Source organism: Spea bombifrons, chromosome 1, assembly GCF_027358695.1.
Source record: "Spea bombifrons isolate aSpeBom1 chromosome 1, aSpeBom1.2.pri, whole genome shotgun sequence".
Classification (NCBI taxonomy): Eukaryota; Metazoa; Chordata; class Amphibia; order Anura; family Pelobatidae; genus Spea; species Spea bombifrons.
The window spans coordinates 12011757-12030751 of NC_071087.1; the positions used below are offsets into that span (position 1 = coordinate 12011757).

At 42.5% G+C, this 18995-nt stretch overlaps 1 protein-coding gene and 1 long non-coding RNA gene across 2 annotated transcripts in view; both read left to right on the forward strand.

Annotated features, from left to right (window-relative positions):
• GRK4 (G protein-coupled receptor kinase 4) overlaps nucleotides 1–18995 on the forward strand; it is a 67379-nt gene that overhangs the window by 12104 nt on the left and 36280 nt on the right. The window contains exon 2 of the mRNA XM_053458212.1: nucleotides 17556–17651. Coding sequence (XP_053314187.1) covers nucleotides 17556–17651 — 96 coding nt within the window. The remainder of the gene's footprint in view (nucleotides 1–17555; nucleotides 17652–18995) is intronic.
• LOC128479412 (uncharacterized) lies at nucleotides 7113–7615 on the forward strand. The gene is made up of 2 exons (XR_008350297.1): nucleotides 7113–7454; nucleotides 7517–7615. It is a non-coding gene; the product is annotated as an uncharacterized LOC128479412 (long non-coding RNA).

Below are 18995 nucleotides of genomic sequence, written 5' to 3' on the forward strand. Positions count from 1 at the left end.
TCTCTCATCGGTTGGGACGTTCATTTCACAATTCAAGTAGTTTTTCATTTTAAAGCAAAGTTCTGTTTAGAACAATGAGATGTATAATCATTTAAGATTCCTAAACGCCAACATAACTGCAGTAAAACTTTAATGAAAGGATATAGGAAATGGCTTTTTATAGGATGCTGGGCGCTCCCATATATACCTATCAACAAAATAACCATTGACATTCATTGTAACGCCCACGCCAGTAACAAACATGGCTTCCACTCATACTGCAATTTGGCGTTAGTCTTTTAAAGATTTGAAACATTTTGTTCCATTTTAAAACTGATAGAATTTTTATTATATATAATCTAATTAGCGTCCTTTATCTACACACCTGTCACGATTGTGATATTTTGGGTGACTTTCCCTACTTAAGCACCATACTGAGCTGGTTCTTTATGGCAGTGCTAATGAAGTCTGTTCCTAGATAGCCTTTCATTAGTCATAGCGTCTGGCTGGGTGGTTAATACCGAGCCATTCTATTGTTTACTACAGGCAGTATATTAGGAGCGTGTCACTAGTCAAATCTGTTTGCCCTGTCTCACACTCTCCTGATTTTGGTGTACCATATATTACACCTATAATATAAACCCATGTAACGGCGTTCGCCCATCCAGAGAGACAATATGTTAACGGCCCGCCTTATGTGTGTACAATGGGATCTTAATGATTATTCCTCGTATTGAGTTGCTTTTTAATTGTGAGTCTGACACAGCCTTTCCAAAGAAGAATGCATATTAAAGTATTTTGTGGGTATCTTTTTAAATAAAGCATTTTTATTTTGGGGAGAAGCGCCAGAACAGTAGTGATACTTATTAGGTTGCAATAGTAATAAGGCCCCAGTGTATCTCTATAGATAGTCCCAGCACTTTTGGCCAGAATGATGAGAGTGTTGGGAGTTGTAGCTTTTAAATGTAGGAACGTTTCATCTGCCCCTGTGTGCCTACCTTGAAGCATGTTTTACTGTCACCTGTGCGGTCTGCGTGTACAATCTACATGTATGAACATCCTTCGGATACATTCTAATAAAGGATGGGGGTTTATGACAATTTGTTTTACATGCTGGAATAATGCAGAAATATAAGCTCATGTGATAGAATGCACACATTTCCTCAATCTAAGGATCTATGAATCGTTTAATGCGTTCTGGAAAAACAGATTTCATCCGGCAGACCTTTTTATATAGTCTATTTTAGAATAACTACTTACAGCAAAGCATTGAAAACCAGCCCGATCTCCCACAGGGAATATGTGCACTCACAAGGTTAATTGTATACACCCAGTGTGTGTATATCTCTATATATATCTCTATATATATCTCTATATATATCTCTCTTAAACAGTTTTCTCTTTCTCATTATTCTACTAAAACTAACTTTTCTATGTTCTCTCCAGGCTTTTCGGTCAGCTTTACTTTGTCCCCCCCCCCCCCCCCAGCATAGCATTTGTACCTGGTCTGATATCTGCGCGTTTCCATAATACAAGCTACGGGCAGGGGCTTTACTGTTATTATAGTTCATATATGGAGCGAGTGTCCGCAGTATGCAGTTTAAGTCTGGCTTGTCTGTTTGTCCATGAAGTGTATCCCAGGGAATGCTGGTATAGATAAGGTGCATTGAAGGAAGATGAAGATGGGCCCTCCAGGAGCTCTCCCGTTTTCTGGGTCAGCGCTGTCCGGCTCAAGACTCTTCTTGCTGGATACGTTCCCCGCAAGAGCTTTCCAGTGGCACGCTGCTTGCGTAAATTATTAAAAAGAGGCATCATTGTCTCGACAGGCAGTTTGAAAACCACTTTAAACCACTTTAAAATTCCTGGGGTTCAGCTTTTATGTATGGGTTGTCTTGCTCTGTTCTAGATTATGGCTCCCTCATTTTCAAGGATTTCTTTTTTTCATTGCTCCAAAATTGTATGTATGTAGGTCCAATGCAGATTGACACTTAAATGTACATAACATATATTCTGTATATCACACACACTCACTGTCTTTGAGTTGATATACAAAAACATATTTTGTTCACTATTAGGTGTCTGGTTCTAATGCGGCAACCCACCCAGGTATATGTAATGTTGTATCCTTTTGTTGGGTACCAAACATGCCTAGCTGGTGTATTCCTGCCCTGAGAGATGAGAATGGCTACTTCCCAAAATAGATAAACCTAGTATGTTTGGTGTCTAAAGATATATGAGGAATATGATCATATCAAAATTATCATGGTGTATTGTAAATGGCTGGTTTTGGGAGGACTACTGCCTTCTCAGGTAGAAGTCTGCACTGGGCTCTTGACAGGTATAATGGAGTGGACCATAAACTGTCAAGGCCAAACCCCTCTGACCTACCTGGGGGGGGTGGGACTGGTCATTTTAGGAACAACCAGGGTTCAGTAGAAGAAGATTGTAGATGTGTGTGTGTGTGTGTGTGTGTGTGTGTGTGTGTGTATATATATATATATATATATAGGACTGTTTTGTAACTTGTATTCTTTGTCTGTACACAGCACTGTGATGTCTTTTGTTGGATTAAATGTTTAATCTCCTGCGGGATACGTTACCAAAGGGTTAATTATAGATATCTATATCTCATTGGTTAAAAAGGTTGGTATACTATAATTGTAATTGTAATTTTAACCTAAGATGCCGGATATAAAGTCTTGGTGGTGGCAGCAAATTGTATTCTAGGGGTATAGTGTGGGAGGGATTGCTGGGGTTAATTTAGTGGTTGCTGGGACTAGGTGTCATTAACCCTTTCACTGCTACTCTCCCCACTGTCTCAGCCGGGCCAATAGCCCGTGTTCGTGACAGTATAGACCGCATTTCATTATTTAAAGTTCTTCTACACTCCAACCGCTTTCCGACTGTATATTCCTCTTTTGATGTGTTCTCGCAGTGCTTCCCGTTCATACGCTACATCTTTTTCATGATGATCGCTTTCATGATGTGAAAGTAAAAACGCCCTATTTAATTATATTCCCCACATCCTGATTGGGTTTTTTTTTTGTTTTTTTTTGCTCATGCGTTTTTAAATGATTATATATCTCATTGTTCTAAACAGAACTTTGCTTTAAAATGTCAAATATGATATCAGTCACAGACTTGAAATTGACTGCATCTGTTTCCGATGTTTGCAGCCCATCTGTAATGATTCTACGCGTCTCTATCTTTTCAACTTGGGAAAGAAAAGAATTGCTCCTCGGGTACCGATAATGTTATGGTAACCTTCCAGACGGGAAAAGAATCCGTTCATCTGTGTTTAATGTATCGAGCCGTTTAACCTGGAAGACATAACACTGTCGCAGCTACTGGTTTTTTGGTCCCGCGCCGGTGTTTGTTACTTGCTCACAAATCAAAGTTCCGCTGTTTGATGGCAGGGGGTTAGACCAAACAGTCGCGCTTCTATGCGTTTGAAGAACACGGGCCGTCTATATAATTAAACAACGTAAATTTCATGAGATGCCTCTCCGAGCGTTCGATCAGGTCCTGCCTTACTGACCAAATTCTTCTGCCTTTCAAGGCCACGCATGCCGTTCTTGGGGAGCGGTATCCGTCCAAGCTTTGGACTCCATCGGACTCTTTATTTTGTTGAATGCCGTGCTCTTGCCCGGACCGTGTTTTGTGTGATCCCTTTTCTTTTGTGCGGTTTGGAGTGGGTACGATGGCTTTTTTTCTGGGGTTCCCTTGAGCGAGTACTAGGCATCTCCAAGCATTTCCAGATGAGGCTGTCTGTGGCGTTTATTCAGGGCTGGAATTAAACGGACTTCTGATTTATAGGTTAAATCCCAGTATAAAACCAAAGTGGCAAGTCCTGTAACATTTAAAGGAAACTTGCTGGGGTTTTGTTTTTTTAAACCCTACTTTCTTCTGTTGTCTGCAGTTATTCAGTAACGTGGGTCTCAGCTCCCTCTTGCGTCTTAATCTTTTCCAAGCCCCCTACTTGCTCTTACGGTAACTTATGTTTTTGAGACTTTTTTTGTTTGGGTTATCCCAGAACTGGATATTCCTGGAAATTGGGAAAGCAAAACTGGAGTATTTCTCCTTTCCGGTCCCGCAAAATGCTATAACGTCGAAACTGAATTAGCGGTCACCTTACTCCGGTATTTTCCAGCGACTGTAATCTGTACTCTCGCCAAGTAACGAAGAATAATGATGTCACTCAAGTTACTTCCTAATTTAATTTCAAGCCTTCTTGGCAGGCGAGTAATAAATTATAAAGCATACGAACGCTCTGTGTAAGAGGCCGTCCGTTACTAAACTTACTCCTGGCCCCCTGGTTTAAATCACCCAGACGTTGTTCCCAGCCCCGTGTAGGCATGTGTAATATATTTACGTATATGTACGCAATGTGCCATTCGAATAAATAAAACCTATATAAATCAGTAAGAATAGTTGCAGCGCTGTATAATATGATGGTGCTGTATAAATATTAAAGCTATGTGCCATTAACTATTTTAACTTGCCGTCTTTTTTTTTATTATTTTTTTATTTATTTTATTTCATAGGCGTTTGCATTTTAAGCATTTTTTTTAATGTCAAATATTACACATTTTAAAGGACTGAGTCTATTGCTTCTCTACTATAAATGATCATTTAAGCCAAAGATGGTCTCTGTTTAAAAGGGGGGGGGCAACCTATTGGACAGCTATTGAGGGAAAAATACTATTTTGTAACTAGAAACAATATTAGTGGAAATCTAAACCATAAGATGTGTTCATGCGCTGCCCAGCGTGTAGGGTTTTTACGTAGTATGTATGTGTTTTTCTCGATTATCTCTTCACACACATTCCTGAGGCCGCTGTAATCTACAGTAACGTTATCACATGTGTCGTCACTTGGCGTTATCGGTCACCAAGCCTGTCTGTTTCTCCGCACAGCCCTGCTTCTATCGCGCTTCTAGGGTACGCCGCTGGCTTGGGACGTTTAGGTAGCGTGCTCCATGTTTCAAAGGCCTTACTTTCTAGTATTGGTGGTGGCGTCCCTTAACGTATACGGCATATACCTCTGTATCAAGTATACACCGTATAAGGCATGTTGCCGGTAGAGAAATCCATTGCAGTTGCATATACCTTTTTGGGGTTGATCACAATGTGTAGAGTTGGCGCTGTTTGGGTAACTCTGTGAATCGCTGTCGCCGCTTTGCTCCAGAAGTGTCTTTACCCAACAATTGTTTGATCTCTTTATTGCCGAATGCGCCTACCTCCTTTTTTTTTTTTTTTTTTTTTTTTTTTATTCTTTTCTTACACAATGCCCATGTTTAGCAGCTGTATCGGTGTCTATGTACATACTCGATTCTTGTGTAAGGATACTCCTAAAGGCTGTGTTACAGAAAATGCAGACGTCGCCACAGCTCCAGTGTTGCGGCAGCAGAGGTTCCGAAAAATCCAAAGCAATCGCGAGCAATTCCAAAGATAACGGTGTGCGAGCAACAACGCTAGCCCTTAGAAAAGACGAGATCTACTCACTGCCGCCCAGACCTCCCGAATTCCAGCGCAGGTGGGCTTTAGCCGTCTGTCTAGTATTACGGACAACGGACAAATCGGAGGCTGTGTTCTAACGCTTCTCAACATCTGTGTTCTAAATACAAAGCATTCGTGGGTAATTGTAAATGTCTTTCTGGGCGTTTGGCGTATAATCTGTTTCGGTCGCTCTAAGGTAGACCAAAGTTAATAGAAGTTGACTACAATGATCCTCCACGTGTGTCTTGAACCGTCTTATTCAGCACCCAGTAGAACGTTTATTATAGTTTTATTTTTTGTGTGTTTTTGTTTGTACGGACTATTTTCGATTGTAAAGGTTTTGTCATCGAGTGTGTTGATTGGTTGCAGTAAACCTTTATTAACCCGGGAACGTTCTAGTGTCTTATCTTGTTAACGTGCTCACTCCTGCCCAAACGGCTCCGCACGCACACGATGTGACAAGGCTTCTGGAACACGCTGATAAGTTACTATATGTGGTGGTTTACGTAAACGCCGACGGCGGCTGCCGCCAACTTTTTTTTTTTTTTTTTTTTTTTTTTTTTTTTTCTCTTACAAAGTCGTAGGTTCTCACCGTCTGTGTTTTTCAAATGAACTTCTTTATCAAGTTGTGGAAAACAAGCCGAACTCTGCCTATGAATGGAATTCGCTAAAAATCATACGTACAAAAATAGTAGGACCAGCCGTGGCTGATAGGCGTTGAGGTTCACCAGGTGTTTGGCGTTGCCCGACCTAAAATCTGCAGCCTCTTTTCCAACTCCCGTTGCCCCATGTATGTGAATGAGTAGAAAGTAATTACCCCGGGCGCACCGAGATCCTTGAACAAGCAGCGTTCAGGGCTATTTATTTTGTGCTAGGACGCTGGCCATGAGAGGAGGTCATTGTTCCCTCTTGGCCCATACCGTACAGCTCTGGAGGTGTTTTCCCACAGGAACCAACAGTGAGCTCTGTGAGTCTTTACGCCACCGGCTGATGTCAGACCCTGACACCGCTGAACAATGACTGGCTTAAGAAACCCGGCACAGGGCTCGCCGTGTGTAACTTAACCCTTTGGTGCATCAGCTCTAAAAATGAAAGTTCAGTTGCGTAATAATTTTGGGGAAAGGTAAATATGGAGTAAAGGAGCATTCCTTTGGGTTTCCTTGGTAACCACTCCACATTGAGTATGTTGCACCAAAACGTATTCTTTTTTTTTTTTCGTAGTGTGCAGTCTTTTTTTATCTAACTATATCCTGTCTTACACTTCTGTTCTCAGAGTTCTGTATTCACGGTGTGTGCTTTGGCGTTATCTGCATGAGGCACATCTCACAGAAGTTACGGGTGATATTCCTAGGGTTTTAGGGCTGGTAAAGTGTTACAGAGCTTGTAAAAACATACCTTCCACCCATCATGGTGAATGTAGCCTTACCACTGGTACCAAAGGCTAGATGAGACTTCTTCAAGGAAAAAAAAAAGAGTGACACATGGATATTGATAAGTCGTGTGACTGTGTGGCAGTTTCCCATCTTAACCAATGCAATGGCCCAGTACATATTTATGCAATGTTATAATACCTCTCTAAGATGCAGTTTTTCTAGCTTATACATAACTTTTTTTTCCTTCCAGTCCCCTTTTTATTTTGGCAGCTCTCCTTTGCACTTTTTCTTGTTCCATAATGTCCTTTTGTTTTTTAAGGACCGATGCCCAGAACTGCATCGCATATTCAAGGTGAGGTCTTGCCATTAACTTGTAAAGAGGGAAAATAATATCATCCTGTGAGTCAATACCCCCACCTTTATACCTGCCAGCATCTTCGTGGCCTTTGCAGCTGCTGACTGGCACTGTGCACTGTCGCCAAGTCCGTTGACTGCAATTATTCCAAAAGTCTTCTCCTTAGTAGTTTTTTTCCCAAGAAGATGGCATTTCAAATATATAGGCAAGGACAACTTGGTCTAGTTATATATGAAATATAGACCGTATGTCACTACTGAATTGCAAAGGAATCACGCAGTTTGTATATTTTCACACCGTAATGTTAGGAGATGCCAGCCGAATGCAGGATGTAGCGTTTAGAGCCGATTGAGAGAACATAGAGTGTGATAAACCATTTATAAAACCCCAACTCAATGGTAAGGGTTTAAGGATTTAAAAAATAAATAAAAATTACTGTGAATGATAAGACTGAGTGTGAGAAGAAGTTAAAACTGTTTTTACACTGGTTGTGGTAACAAAGTGGCCCATTCATGTCTTCATTTCTATGCAACGTTTTCATCGGTGATCAGGCAGCGGGGATGGAATTTTGTTTCCGTAGTGAAAATCAATGACATCCATGCGTAACCGCCAACGGTAAAAAAAAAACAAAAAACCTTTAGGGATATGTTTACATTAACCTTTTCGGAAATGTAAAATGTATTTTGGGGGATTCTTATCACTAAAGAGGGATTTTGCTGCAGAGTTGAACATTTAAACTCGCTGATATCCCTAAGCATTATGAAGGGCCAACCCTAGTGAGGGGGCTGAGGTAGCCCTGTATAATGTATAGATGGAACAATGGGACGTGTCCAATTTCCCACTTTGCCCTATATAATGAGTTATATGAGAGAGAAACCTTAAATCTCACTGTGAAGGCTTAACCTTGGTGAGTCTGACTCGTTAAGCAAGCCTCAGTTGGCCCTGTGTATAAACACCGTAAAAACAGATAAAATGGACCGATGGCCTAATCTGGCGAAAGAATAGTCTTGCGTTTCCTATAAATGGGTTAACTGCGTTTTTTTGGTTTTTTTTTTAAATGCCAGTGACCATGAGGGACTGCTAATAGGATCACCAATTTATCTCAAATCTCTGCAAAACTATTAAAAAAAATAAAAAGAAAAAGAATTCAGCTGCTTGTCGAAAACGAGTAAATGTTTTAAATCACAAATCTTACCCTGCATTCTAGATGCATGTACACAGAATGTTTGGGTTCTATACATATAAGCGGGTCTATCAGGGTGAGGACTATGTAGGGTGGGTCGACGTGCCGGTAAAGGTGGAGGAATTCTCCGGCGGGGGACAGACTATGGCCTGTTGAAATCTAATCCACCGTCTCTAGCTGTCCTTCATTAGGCTGCATGCGTGGTGGACGTAAGCGTGTTAATGCTTCAACGTTTGCGCTCCGTAATTAGCCTGTTAATTTGTTGTGTAAATACTCGCTTTATGGTGTGTTGTTAAACACAATAAGTGGTTTTCTGTGTACGGCACTTGATTTGCTGGCAAACAGCTACGGCTCTAAACGGCAGGTCAACCAAAACAGCTCTGATCCCAGGTGATAAGTCTGCTCTAGAACAAACAATGTCACTTATTTGCGCGGAAAGCTTTTGTGCGAATTCTTTGTTGCCGTTTCCATTGTACCCTCCCTCCTAATGACTTCTCGGTTCTCATTTTTAAGCTTTTAGTGCTCACTCTTCCTCTCTTTCCATGTTTGTAAGGGGAGCGCTCCTTGTCCTTAGCTGGCTTGGTGTCAGTAGAGCCGAGCTAGCCGCTGGAAGTCCTGCTGATTCTGGCCATCGGTGACGCCTAGCGATTGGCAGAGGCGCTATAAGCAGACGTTGATGGTCTTTGTCACTCCTGGCCTGATCGCAGCAGAACCTCCTGCTATTGTTGCTCCCATTTCCTTAGCGCCGTTCCAGTCATAGACAGAAACTGGAGCCACAACGCGCAGCTCAGTAACACAATATCTGCCGCTGGCGGAAAAAGGAGGATACCGTACTGCTATTGTGGAGTAGAGAGTCATTTTCTTTGTTTAATGACATTGTTCCTCTTCATTTAAAAATCAAATGTGCTCTTGAGTTTGGAATTCTTAACATATTATCATTTTCTTTCTTCTGCAGGTTTAATATCTTTTTATTTTTTTTTTATTTATTTTCTGAGCCCTTAGTTAACCCATTTCATGATTAACAAAGTTTTTCAAAGTAGACTTGTGCAACATGAACCAAAAAAAGACTAAGACAATTTTATTTTTCCTTTTTCATCCATTTGGTAGTTTTTTGAAGTTTAACCACCATGAAATTTGAGGGCTTTTTCCATTGTCTCTCTTGTTCACGCTCTCAGCTTCTTCTCCAGCCTTTTATTGTTCTTCTGTCTTCATCGTCCGCTTCTCTCCACTATATGCTCCATAGCCCAGGCCTCCCGGAGCGTTTCCGCAAAAGGGCGGAGACTCGGTGCACTCTGTCTCATCCGATTGGAGGAGAGGCTGTCCCCGTGGTGCGCGCCGGTGTCTACTTTGCCAGTTACGTGGTTGGCGCTGTAGACGTCGGAAGAAGTATCTCGAAGAGCTGAAGTTTGTTTACAAATAAGTGCAAGCTCTAGGTAATCGTACTGGATTTTATGATGCTGGGAGCTGTATAGGTGATAACCCCACTCCAAACAAGTAAAGTCTGATTACAGTCCAGTAAATTTGATAATTCTAGAATAAATTGAGTAATGGCGGTTCCGGTGCCTTAACGAGTGTTGTGCGACATTTTCTTTTAAGCAGGTTTGGGGGCACGCGGTGTGGTCCCCATGCGGTATAGTTTTGCTGCTTATCGTGTTTGCTCAGTTTATGTTCTTGCACTGAGGGTAGCGCGTGATTGTTTATTACTTCCTTTATAGGGACACTGTTTCCAGCCAACAGTATCAATAGCACTCGTAGTGCGGTAAAATGACTTATTAAATGGGGACATCCTAGAAACCGAGCAGAAATATTGACTCTAGGCACCTTGACATGCTCTTCATTGGGGTTTACAGCACTCCTTCAACACACAGCACTTTTATACATCTACTGATAAGGTCCTTCAAACAGCTGCTTGGCTTAATGTTTCAACGCATTCTCAATGGCACAGGTTTTCACGCTCCCAACCAAGTCGCCGTTCCCGTGTTGTGGAGTTGAGGTGGGCAGGACCGCTCTGCGGTGGAGGTCTATGCCGCAACAGCACAGACCTCCATCAAGCGTCCCAACCATCCCACGATCCCCACCGCCATCAATAGCAGGACAATGGGACAGTTGCCTGAAAATAGACTATCCCACACAAATTGGGGCACTTGGGAGGTATGGATTTTATGATATGTGTATAGAAACGTAGTAAGCGAGTCTTGAGGCTCACTTTTGTGTGCAGAGCAGTCTCCTGACATGTCGGTGATTGTGACACCGCAGTCTCACGCCAAAGTCAACAACTCGCAAGGGTTTTCAAGAGATGCTTACACGTAAAACATGCGCTTAGAGTGCAACGTACATCAGATGCTACTTTCTGCAAAGGAGCTCCCACACGGACGTCCTTCTAAGCCGACGGACGCGGCTACCGGTTTACAGACGTGATTTCGTGCTTTTTTTTTTTTCCCCAGCCTTCCTCACAATGACGTCTCCTGGCTGTTCATGGATGTCACTTCCCAAAAATAAACAAAAGGGCAGAGGTGACGTGCGCAAAGTGATTTTTGTTATAACCCCGCTGACAGTGAAGCCGGGGCACCTCGAGCGAACACTCGTAATATAAACGGAAAACCATCAGCTTAGTGTTATATAAATTTTCTGAGATAACCCCCCCCCCCCCCGCATATTCCATAAAATTCCATATTTTTCCAGTAATTGAATCCCGCCCAGTTTTGAAAACTCTTGACGGAGAGAAGCATACGGTGAATAATAATTATAATCCTATGATCCATATGTAATGGATACTCCGTCCTCGCTAATAAGGTATACGAGTGAAAGTACTTTGGGAGTGTGCGCGTTAATCTGCGTTCTCTCCTTCACAGCAAAAAAAGGGGGGGGGTTACAGTGAAAGGGGCCGATACGTATGGGAATCCCCCCCCCCATGCATTTACAAGCAGGACCCTATGAAAATGTACAGCTATCATGTGTTAAAGAGTGTACGATGGCAGTTTTAATTATAAACTAAATTATCCATTGGGCAATAAGTGCAAAAACTAATATTTTGGAAAGGTTGCAAATTGAGTTTTTACATTTTTTATTTTAATATGCACAGCTGCGTGAATAAATTAACCCGTTAGCAGCCGCCTTCACTATCTGTCGTAGGGTTTGCACAAATTGGATTTATTTTAAATTGGTTCTTTGAAATGAATAGGTTTATGTATAACGAACTGTATAGGATTAGACACATTTATGGGAGTTAACCCCTAGTTTTAAGCTGATCCGTCGCTTCTCCCAAATCCTTTGTTTTTACAGTTCTATACACTAAACAAACCCATGTAATTTACACATTAACCTGGGCTGCGTATACATTACTAACACGCTTTGTGTAAAGGTTGTGAGCAGACGTATTATTGTCCTTTTTCTCTGAATAATTATTCCTTCTGATAAGTTATCTCTGCGCTGTGATGTTGCTGCTTGTTGCTGATTGGTTCAGGCAGCCTTTGTAGGGTTCTTGGTGGTTAGAAATGTTTTGTTATAAGCAAATCTGGATAGACTGATCCTTTTTTTGTTTATATTTAAGCTGAAGCCTATGTAAAATTATTACTTGGAGGCATCTCATCCGTTAACCCGCCAGTGAGCAGTGAGAGCTTTATGACGGACTAGCCACTTTCTGCTACTTTGCATTAAATTTGGACAGTCTTTTTTTTTTTTTTTTTTTTTTTTTTTTTTTTTTTTTTTTTTTTTTTTTTTTTAATGAGTTTTCGCGGGCGGCCGATGAGGTCACTTGGTCTTAGATGGAGGGGCAGATGTGTCTTTAAAGATGGACTTTAAGGTGTTGTTTTTATTTATTAAGCCACATGCTTTCTGTCCTTCACGGTGGGCTTTTGGTGCCGCTCTGTCCGCTCTCCCCCCTTTCTAGCCCGTAACAGCGTGTTATACGGGGAAGACGCGGCTGGGGCCTGACACCGATTAATTGGTGATTTTTGATGTTACATTTATCTCCAAACAGCAACAACCTAGCAACACTCGATGTGTCCGTGTGCATTTATTCTGTGTTTTGTGTACAATCAGATACTCCTTGTGCTTTTTTTTTTGTTCATCTGAACTTCTGGTTGCCTTTTTCTCTCGGATTCATTTAATGCCCAGATTCACTGTAAGCTATTAAAATCTGAAGCCACGGCGTCGGCCGGAGCTCCCTTTACCCTTCCTGCCATTGTTCAGAGCCGCAGACAGGCTTTCCTGGGTGTGCCCCGGATCAGCTTGTGTACGGGAACCTGCATCCGAAAGTCCAAACCCCAAAAGAACAGCGTTTAGGTATTCTTTAAACGTACCCAGGCTGGTATAACGGGCTGAATACATGCATTTATCGCAGGCTTGCTCTAAGGACAGCGGTAATCGTGCCTGGGGGGTAATGATCTCCAACTCATTGCTGTTGAAACAGGGGCTGTCAGGATGATGACAGATCTGCCGTTAGTAGGCGCAGAATGTTTTGTGTGCGCATCTGAAAGGATCATTTATCTGTAAGCTTGTGATCAGAGCCGTCTATACCCTGATGTATCGGCTTGTTGTAGTCCGTTCTAGTTTTGCCGTATTTGTATATGCTGTAAGAATTGTTGCCGCTATATGAATAAGATGTGTTCAGCGTAAAAGGAGACAGAACTATTTCATAATTTATCACTTTTCCCATCTGAATAAATGCAATGCTCTAACGCAAGCTGCTCCAGGACTACATCTCCCATAGTGCTCTTTCAGCTAAGGGGGTGGCTGAGGAGTATGGGAGATGTAGTCCTGCAGCAGCTGGAGGGCTGCAGGTTGGACACCCCTGCTCTAATGTATGTATGTGGGGGTGTTGGACCAATCAGGATTCCACGGAGTCCCCCGTGTTTTGGAATACCAGGAAGGTATGCATTTAACATTACCGACCTGTAGAGGTAAACCACAACTGCAGAATTTACTGCGGATTTGGGGCTTATTCATAAAAAAAATAAATTGACACTTTCTGGTGGGTTTCTAGTAGAGCTGCAGTATTAACCCCTTACTTGACCAACACAAATGTCCCTTGCAAGAAAAGATGAGCAGACCCCGTATAGTGTAGTTCCACTCAAATGTGGGTCATGCGCACGTCTTACGCGGCGGACCTTCTTGACTTGGTTAATTTATTACAAATATTGCTTATAAATATTTGGCAAACAAATTGTAACCTTTAAAAAAAAAAAAAAAATAAAATAAAAAAAAAAAAGGCAGATGAAGGAAAAGAGATTGTATTAAAGAAGCATATCGGCGTACCTGGAGGATATTCGCTTGTTTGCGGTTCTAATCTCCGTATACAATCACATTTAAAGTTAGCAGCGTATTAACGTGCCTTGGAAGCCCCAGGCTACGTGTAAACACCTCTTATAGGACCTATAATCACGCTGACAGCCCTGAATGCCAAGTTTTTTTGGGTCCCCCCCCCCGTCCTCTCCGGTGATGATGGCTGCCACGAGGGCCAGAAACAAGAGTGTAGTATTAGTGGTCTGGGGCAAGTCGTCACCAAGACATTCTGAGCTCCTAGAAGAGGGGGGTGATGGAGGGTCGGGATAGTTGAGGATAAGGAAACCTGCTGGCATGGCAGCTAGTGACCTATAGAAATATAGATGTGGTTGGGATAAAGCGCCTCAGTACAAATACCCCTTGGGTGGTAGCAAAGTATATGACCTGCCCTGGATCGCGGAGAAAGGAAAAACTCAACCAACTGAGGGGTTAATCATGGTTTGAGAGGCGCTGCATACTCGTGTATTCGTATAACAGATATAATTAGTTAGTAAACGGGAGCGCTGAATGTGCCCCCGGCCGGTGCAAAGGTGTGCCGTTATATGTTACAGACCTTTAGGACCGGAAATTGGTACGATAATACTGGCTCTGCCACAGACTGCCGCCTATCTCCGCCTCACTGAGCGGAAATCTTCACCTTGGCCTTTACCGATTTGACAAAAGTACAAGCTTTTAGGTCATTTTAATAAGGGAATTCTATAATGCTGAAAGTTATGATGGAAAACCTCCCCTTTAAATACATGAGACCTTTCCTAATGACTACTAATTCACATAAAGAGTGATGTCTGTAACCAAGTCGTGTGGGTCATACTTTTTTGTACTGTACAGTAACTTATGTTCAATTTAAATTGTATTTATAAAAGTATTAACCTCCTCCATCCTTCCTATGCACCACATTTAACAATAAATAAAAACAAAAAGAAATAGGTAAACCATCATTTACCCGTGTAGATGTAGCTTATTTTTGGGAGAGTTTATATATATATTTTTTTTTATTATTTTTTTTGTGAACTGGTAAATTCTGTCTCAAAAAAATAAACTATATCCCTTCATAACTGTGATATACCTACATTTTTGATTTATTTTTACAACTCCCGCTCCGTTAAATCTTTGCCCTATAAATTCCAGGTGCCTGCGAGGGACATTCTTTTTTTATTTTAGGTTTATTTTGCACGGATTTTCTGCTGATCGCTGGCGTGTTTTCCTGTGAAATATCTGCCGGGTCGGTATGTTCCGTGGTGTGGCGAGCTGAAGGTCTGCGAAGTGGCGTGTGTGTGTTTTGGCAGCCGCTGCCGGATGATCACTGTTTGCCTCTGTCATCCCGGGTCTTGTACCTTGTTACACTTGGCTTCTCGTCATTTGGAAGAAGCGAATTCAATGCGGGTTTGTTCGACTCTATTAAAGAAGGAGGCGTTTTAAATCCTAAACTATGTTAAAGACATAATCGCGGCCGCGGACCATGCTGCGTTTCTCTGGCCGGCTGGCGCACCTGCACACACCGGCGCTCCCTGAACTTCTAGCTTATTTTCTTTCTGTCTCGAAGGGAAAAAGTTGAAAAGACGCTCCTGATAATGGAAGCCCTGTCTAGTATGTCTGGAGATCCCTGTCTCTTTAAAGGGGTCGGTTCTCGTGTGTTTTGAGAGTCCGATATTTGCTGTTTATTTAGTTGCCTGATGCGGAAGGACCTGCGGGGTTTCTGGCTGGGGATAGAAGGTAGTCTTGGGCAATAACTCCTAAAACTAGTTTAGGCCGATAGACGACTCGGCTTCAAAAGAGGTTCCATGGCCAGTGTGCCCCTTATCGTTTTTCTCGTCGGATGACGAGCACCTAAAGGTGTTAGCGGCAAATACGCTGCCTCTAAACCAAGGCATCCATAGTGGCTGGTGTCCTTAATATGAAAGCGGCAGCCCCCCATCCAACCTAATAAAAATGCATATTAAAGTATTTTTTTAATACATTCTTTGGTTCCAAAATGAAAAAAAATAAATAATAAACTGTATAAAATACTTAACCCTGGGGCCACAGCGTTAATTCGGCTTGATATGTGCCACGAAGGGTTACAGAGATTGATTAGATGTATTAAGGAGCGTGTTTAACACCTTAAGGACAATGGGCGGTCCCCAAACCCATAGAAAGCAATGCATTTTGAGACCGTACATGTACGGGCTTTGTCATTAAGGGGTTAAGAAGCGGCGGAGTCTGAAGTGCTTCTCAATTGAACAATAAGGGGTCATTCAGGGACTAGCTCGCCCCCCGCGGATTACTTGGCATCGGACACGCTATAATGCTTTTACTGGCATGGCTCGGGAAAGCGGTCGGCTGAATGTAAATGATACGGTTTCTGTGAGAGAGGAGACCTCCTTAATGCAGAGGCGCTCCTTCTCTCTATGAAGACTGTTTAACCCTTGGAAGGAAGCGCACTGAGCGTTATTTAACCCACGGGCAGTCGCTTACGTAGATGTTACGGATGTTTGTCATTTAAGAAAGAAATCTACTGGCTCATCTGTCATCGGGGGTCTTCTAAAAGGTGCTGTCTGCCTTTAACTGCAGTCTATGGAGTCTGTGCCAAGCCGGCGCGGTGTTCCTTGGTGTACACGGCCAAGTTAGGGAGCTCTCCCCATTGACTAGGAGCACACGGTAGGGCGTAGGGCCCTAAGAGGGCGATTTACCCCATCCTCCAGTTATCTGCTGCCCCAGCCCACTATATGCCCTCGGCAGGAATTCATAAACAGATTCAGATGTGCAAAAAGGTTTAGGGAAACTGCAGCTTGTATATGAAGCTTTTGCAGGATGAACTCTTGGCTCTATGCCGGAGTGATTATGAAGGATCTGTCCTTTGCTAAACCCAGACCCTTCTTAAAAAAAAAAAAAAAAAAAAAAAAAAAAAAAAAAACTGTCCCGCAGTCCCCATTCTCCTTCTTTCAAAGGCAGTGGGGGGGTCATAGGCCAGTTTTTGGGAGATCCTCTGACTTCCCCAAGTAGTCGGTCAGTAGTTAAGTCAGCTTTCGCACCCACGTGGCCTCCTCTCCACACCTTGAAGCTGAGTGATGTGGCTCGTTGGGTAGATGGTCTTGGACGTGCCCACCTGGTTCTGGCCATGCCCTCTCTGCCTCTAGCCACAAACCCAGACCCTGTTGGGGGTACGTTATTAGGCCTTACAATACTTTCTGTGGACCAGGGCAAGCTCCCTGCAGTGAAATAAAGGGGAAGCCACCACCCTGCATTGGTCTTTATATTCACCCGCAGCAGTCTGTGAGTTTTTTTTTGTTTTGTTATTTTTAACAACTTTATTGTTCCTTCACTATATATATATATATATATATATATATATATATATATATATATATATATATATATATATATATATATATATAATTTTTTTTTTTTTATATAAAACAAAATGGGGAGTATTGCCCAACATGTTGCCCCCTTAGGGTCTGTGGCGCTTTTGCGTTTTACTTGTGTTCTACCGTTCTCTCTCCCTCCTACAGGTGTAATTCTCTCCCCTCATGCTTTTCCCCCGTCTGTCTAAATAGTTGTCTGGAGCCTTCTGAATGAACTCTTATTCCACCAGTAAATAATGTTAAACGGTCAGCTGCCCATTCATTGCATTTCTTGTATGCGTTATTGCCCCGGTGGCATTTTCTGTAGCTCTAGGCTATTGGCATTATCTGGTTCCCACGCCGTCGTGGTCATAATTGAGTGACGATGCCTGGGCCTGCTGCGGTTTTATATTCTCTGATCCTCACGTTTACCGCTAATGGGGGGCCGTGTCTGAATTCCTAGGCGTTTGGGGTCTTTTGGGTTAGATCCATAGTTTATTTATCTCCTCTTACCGCCATGCGCTCCGTGTCTAATGTTGGGCTCTTTTCGTTCTGTTACAGGCGGTGGTGGCAAGAAGAATGGCCGTAGCAAGAAATGGAAGGAGATGCTGAAACTGCCACATATCAGTCAATGTGAAGAGCTCCGGCGCACGATCGGTGAGTACAGCGCAAGGGCCTTGGGCAGATTGTAAGTAATGTAATTACGGCCCCTGGGGGACAGCCTCATATCGGCCTGGATTGGCAAAGTAGCACGACTTCCGTAACATTAAGCAACAATATACTCTGTGATGTTTGCAGTCAGTGTGTCTCTCCTCGCATGCCAGCGTTTTACAAAACGAACCTTCTTAGAAGCAAACGTTTCAGTGATGTCATGGAAACGGTGAAAATCTTTTATTATCGAGGAATATTTCCTTTTTGTTCCATCGGGTATCCCAGGGTTCTTTTTCTTTGGTGTTTCCCGTTCCAGGCAAGTGGGGACGTTTATTACAAATTAGCAGCGTTTTCATGTGAATGGAAGCTGACGGATATGTGGTTTTGAGGTTTCTGCCATATGTTTTGTTTCGGGGGTTTGTTTTGTTTTTCGGGGGGGCTTCTTACAGGGTGGGGTAGATCTCAAGCTCAATTCTGGTCTTGTATCTTTAGAATCGATCGTCTCGGCTTTAGATTGTAAGCTCTAGGTGACGGATCAGCTGCACCTTTTGAGTCCAACATATCCCTTACGCTTCAAGTGTCCAAACCAGTTTTGGGGTGTGTTGTGAGGAGCTGACTAGTGCCAGAAATGTGCCCCCCAATGGTGCTACAGCCATTGTCGCCATGGTCACCATCGTACCGTACATGCACTCGGCTGCAGAGCATCGTGAGGTGCCCATGTTGGGGCTGCGGTGTAAGTTTGTGTTGTGACAGCTAGGGCTGCAACAACTAATCGATAAAATCGATAATAATCGATAATGAAATTCGTTGGCAACGAATTTCATTATCGATTAGTTGAATCGATTATTATCGATTATAAAATGAGGGTTTTTTCAGAGCAAACGCTCTGAAAAATCCCCCTCATTATATAATCCGTTTAGTCTGACTCACCGTCTCACAGCAGCAGCTCCTACTTACTCCCCCTCCCTGTAATCACTGTGACAACTGGCCCCGCCCCTTCCTTCTCCAGGCCAGAACCACATGGCTGTGACACTCATCTAACTGTAAGTATATGTGTATATATATATATATATATGTATATATGTATGTAATATATATATATATATATATATATATATATATATATATATATATATATATATATATATGTTTGGGCTACTGAAAGTTAGGGGAGGTGGGGGTTAATTTAGGGGCAGTTATGGTTAGTGGGGTGTTTAGGGTTAATCTAGGGGCAGTTATGGTTAATTGGGTGTTTAGGGTTAATTTAGGGGCAGTTATGTTAATAGGGTGTTTAGGGTTAATTTAGGAGCAGCTGTGGTTAATGGGGTGTTTGGGGTTAATTTGAGGCAG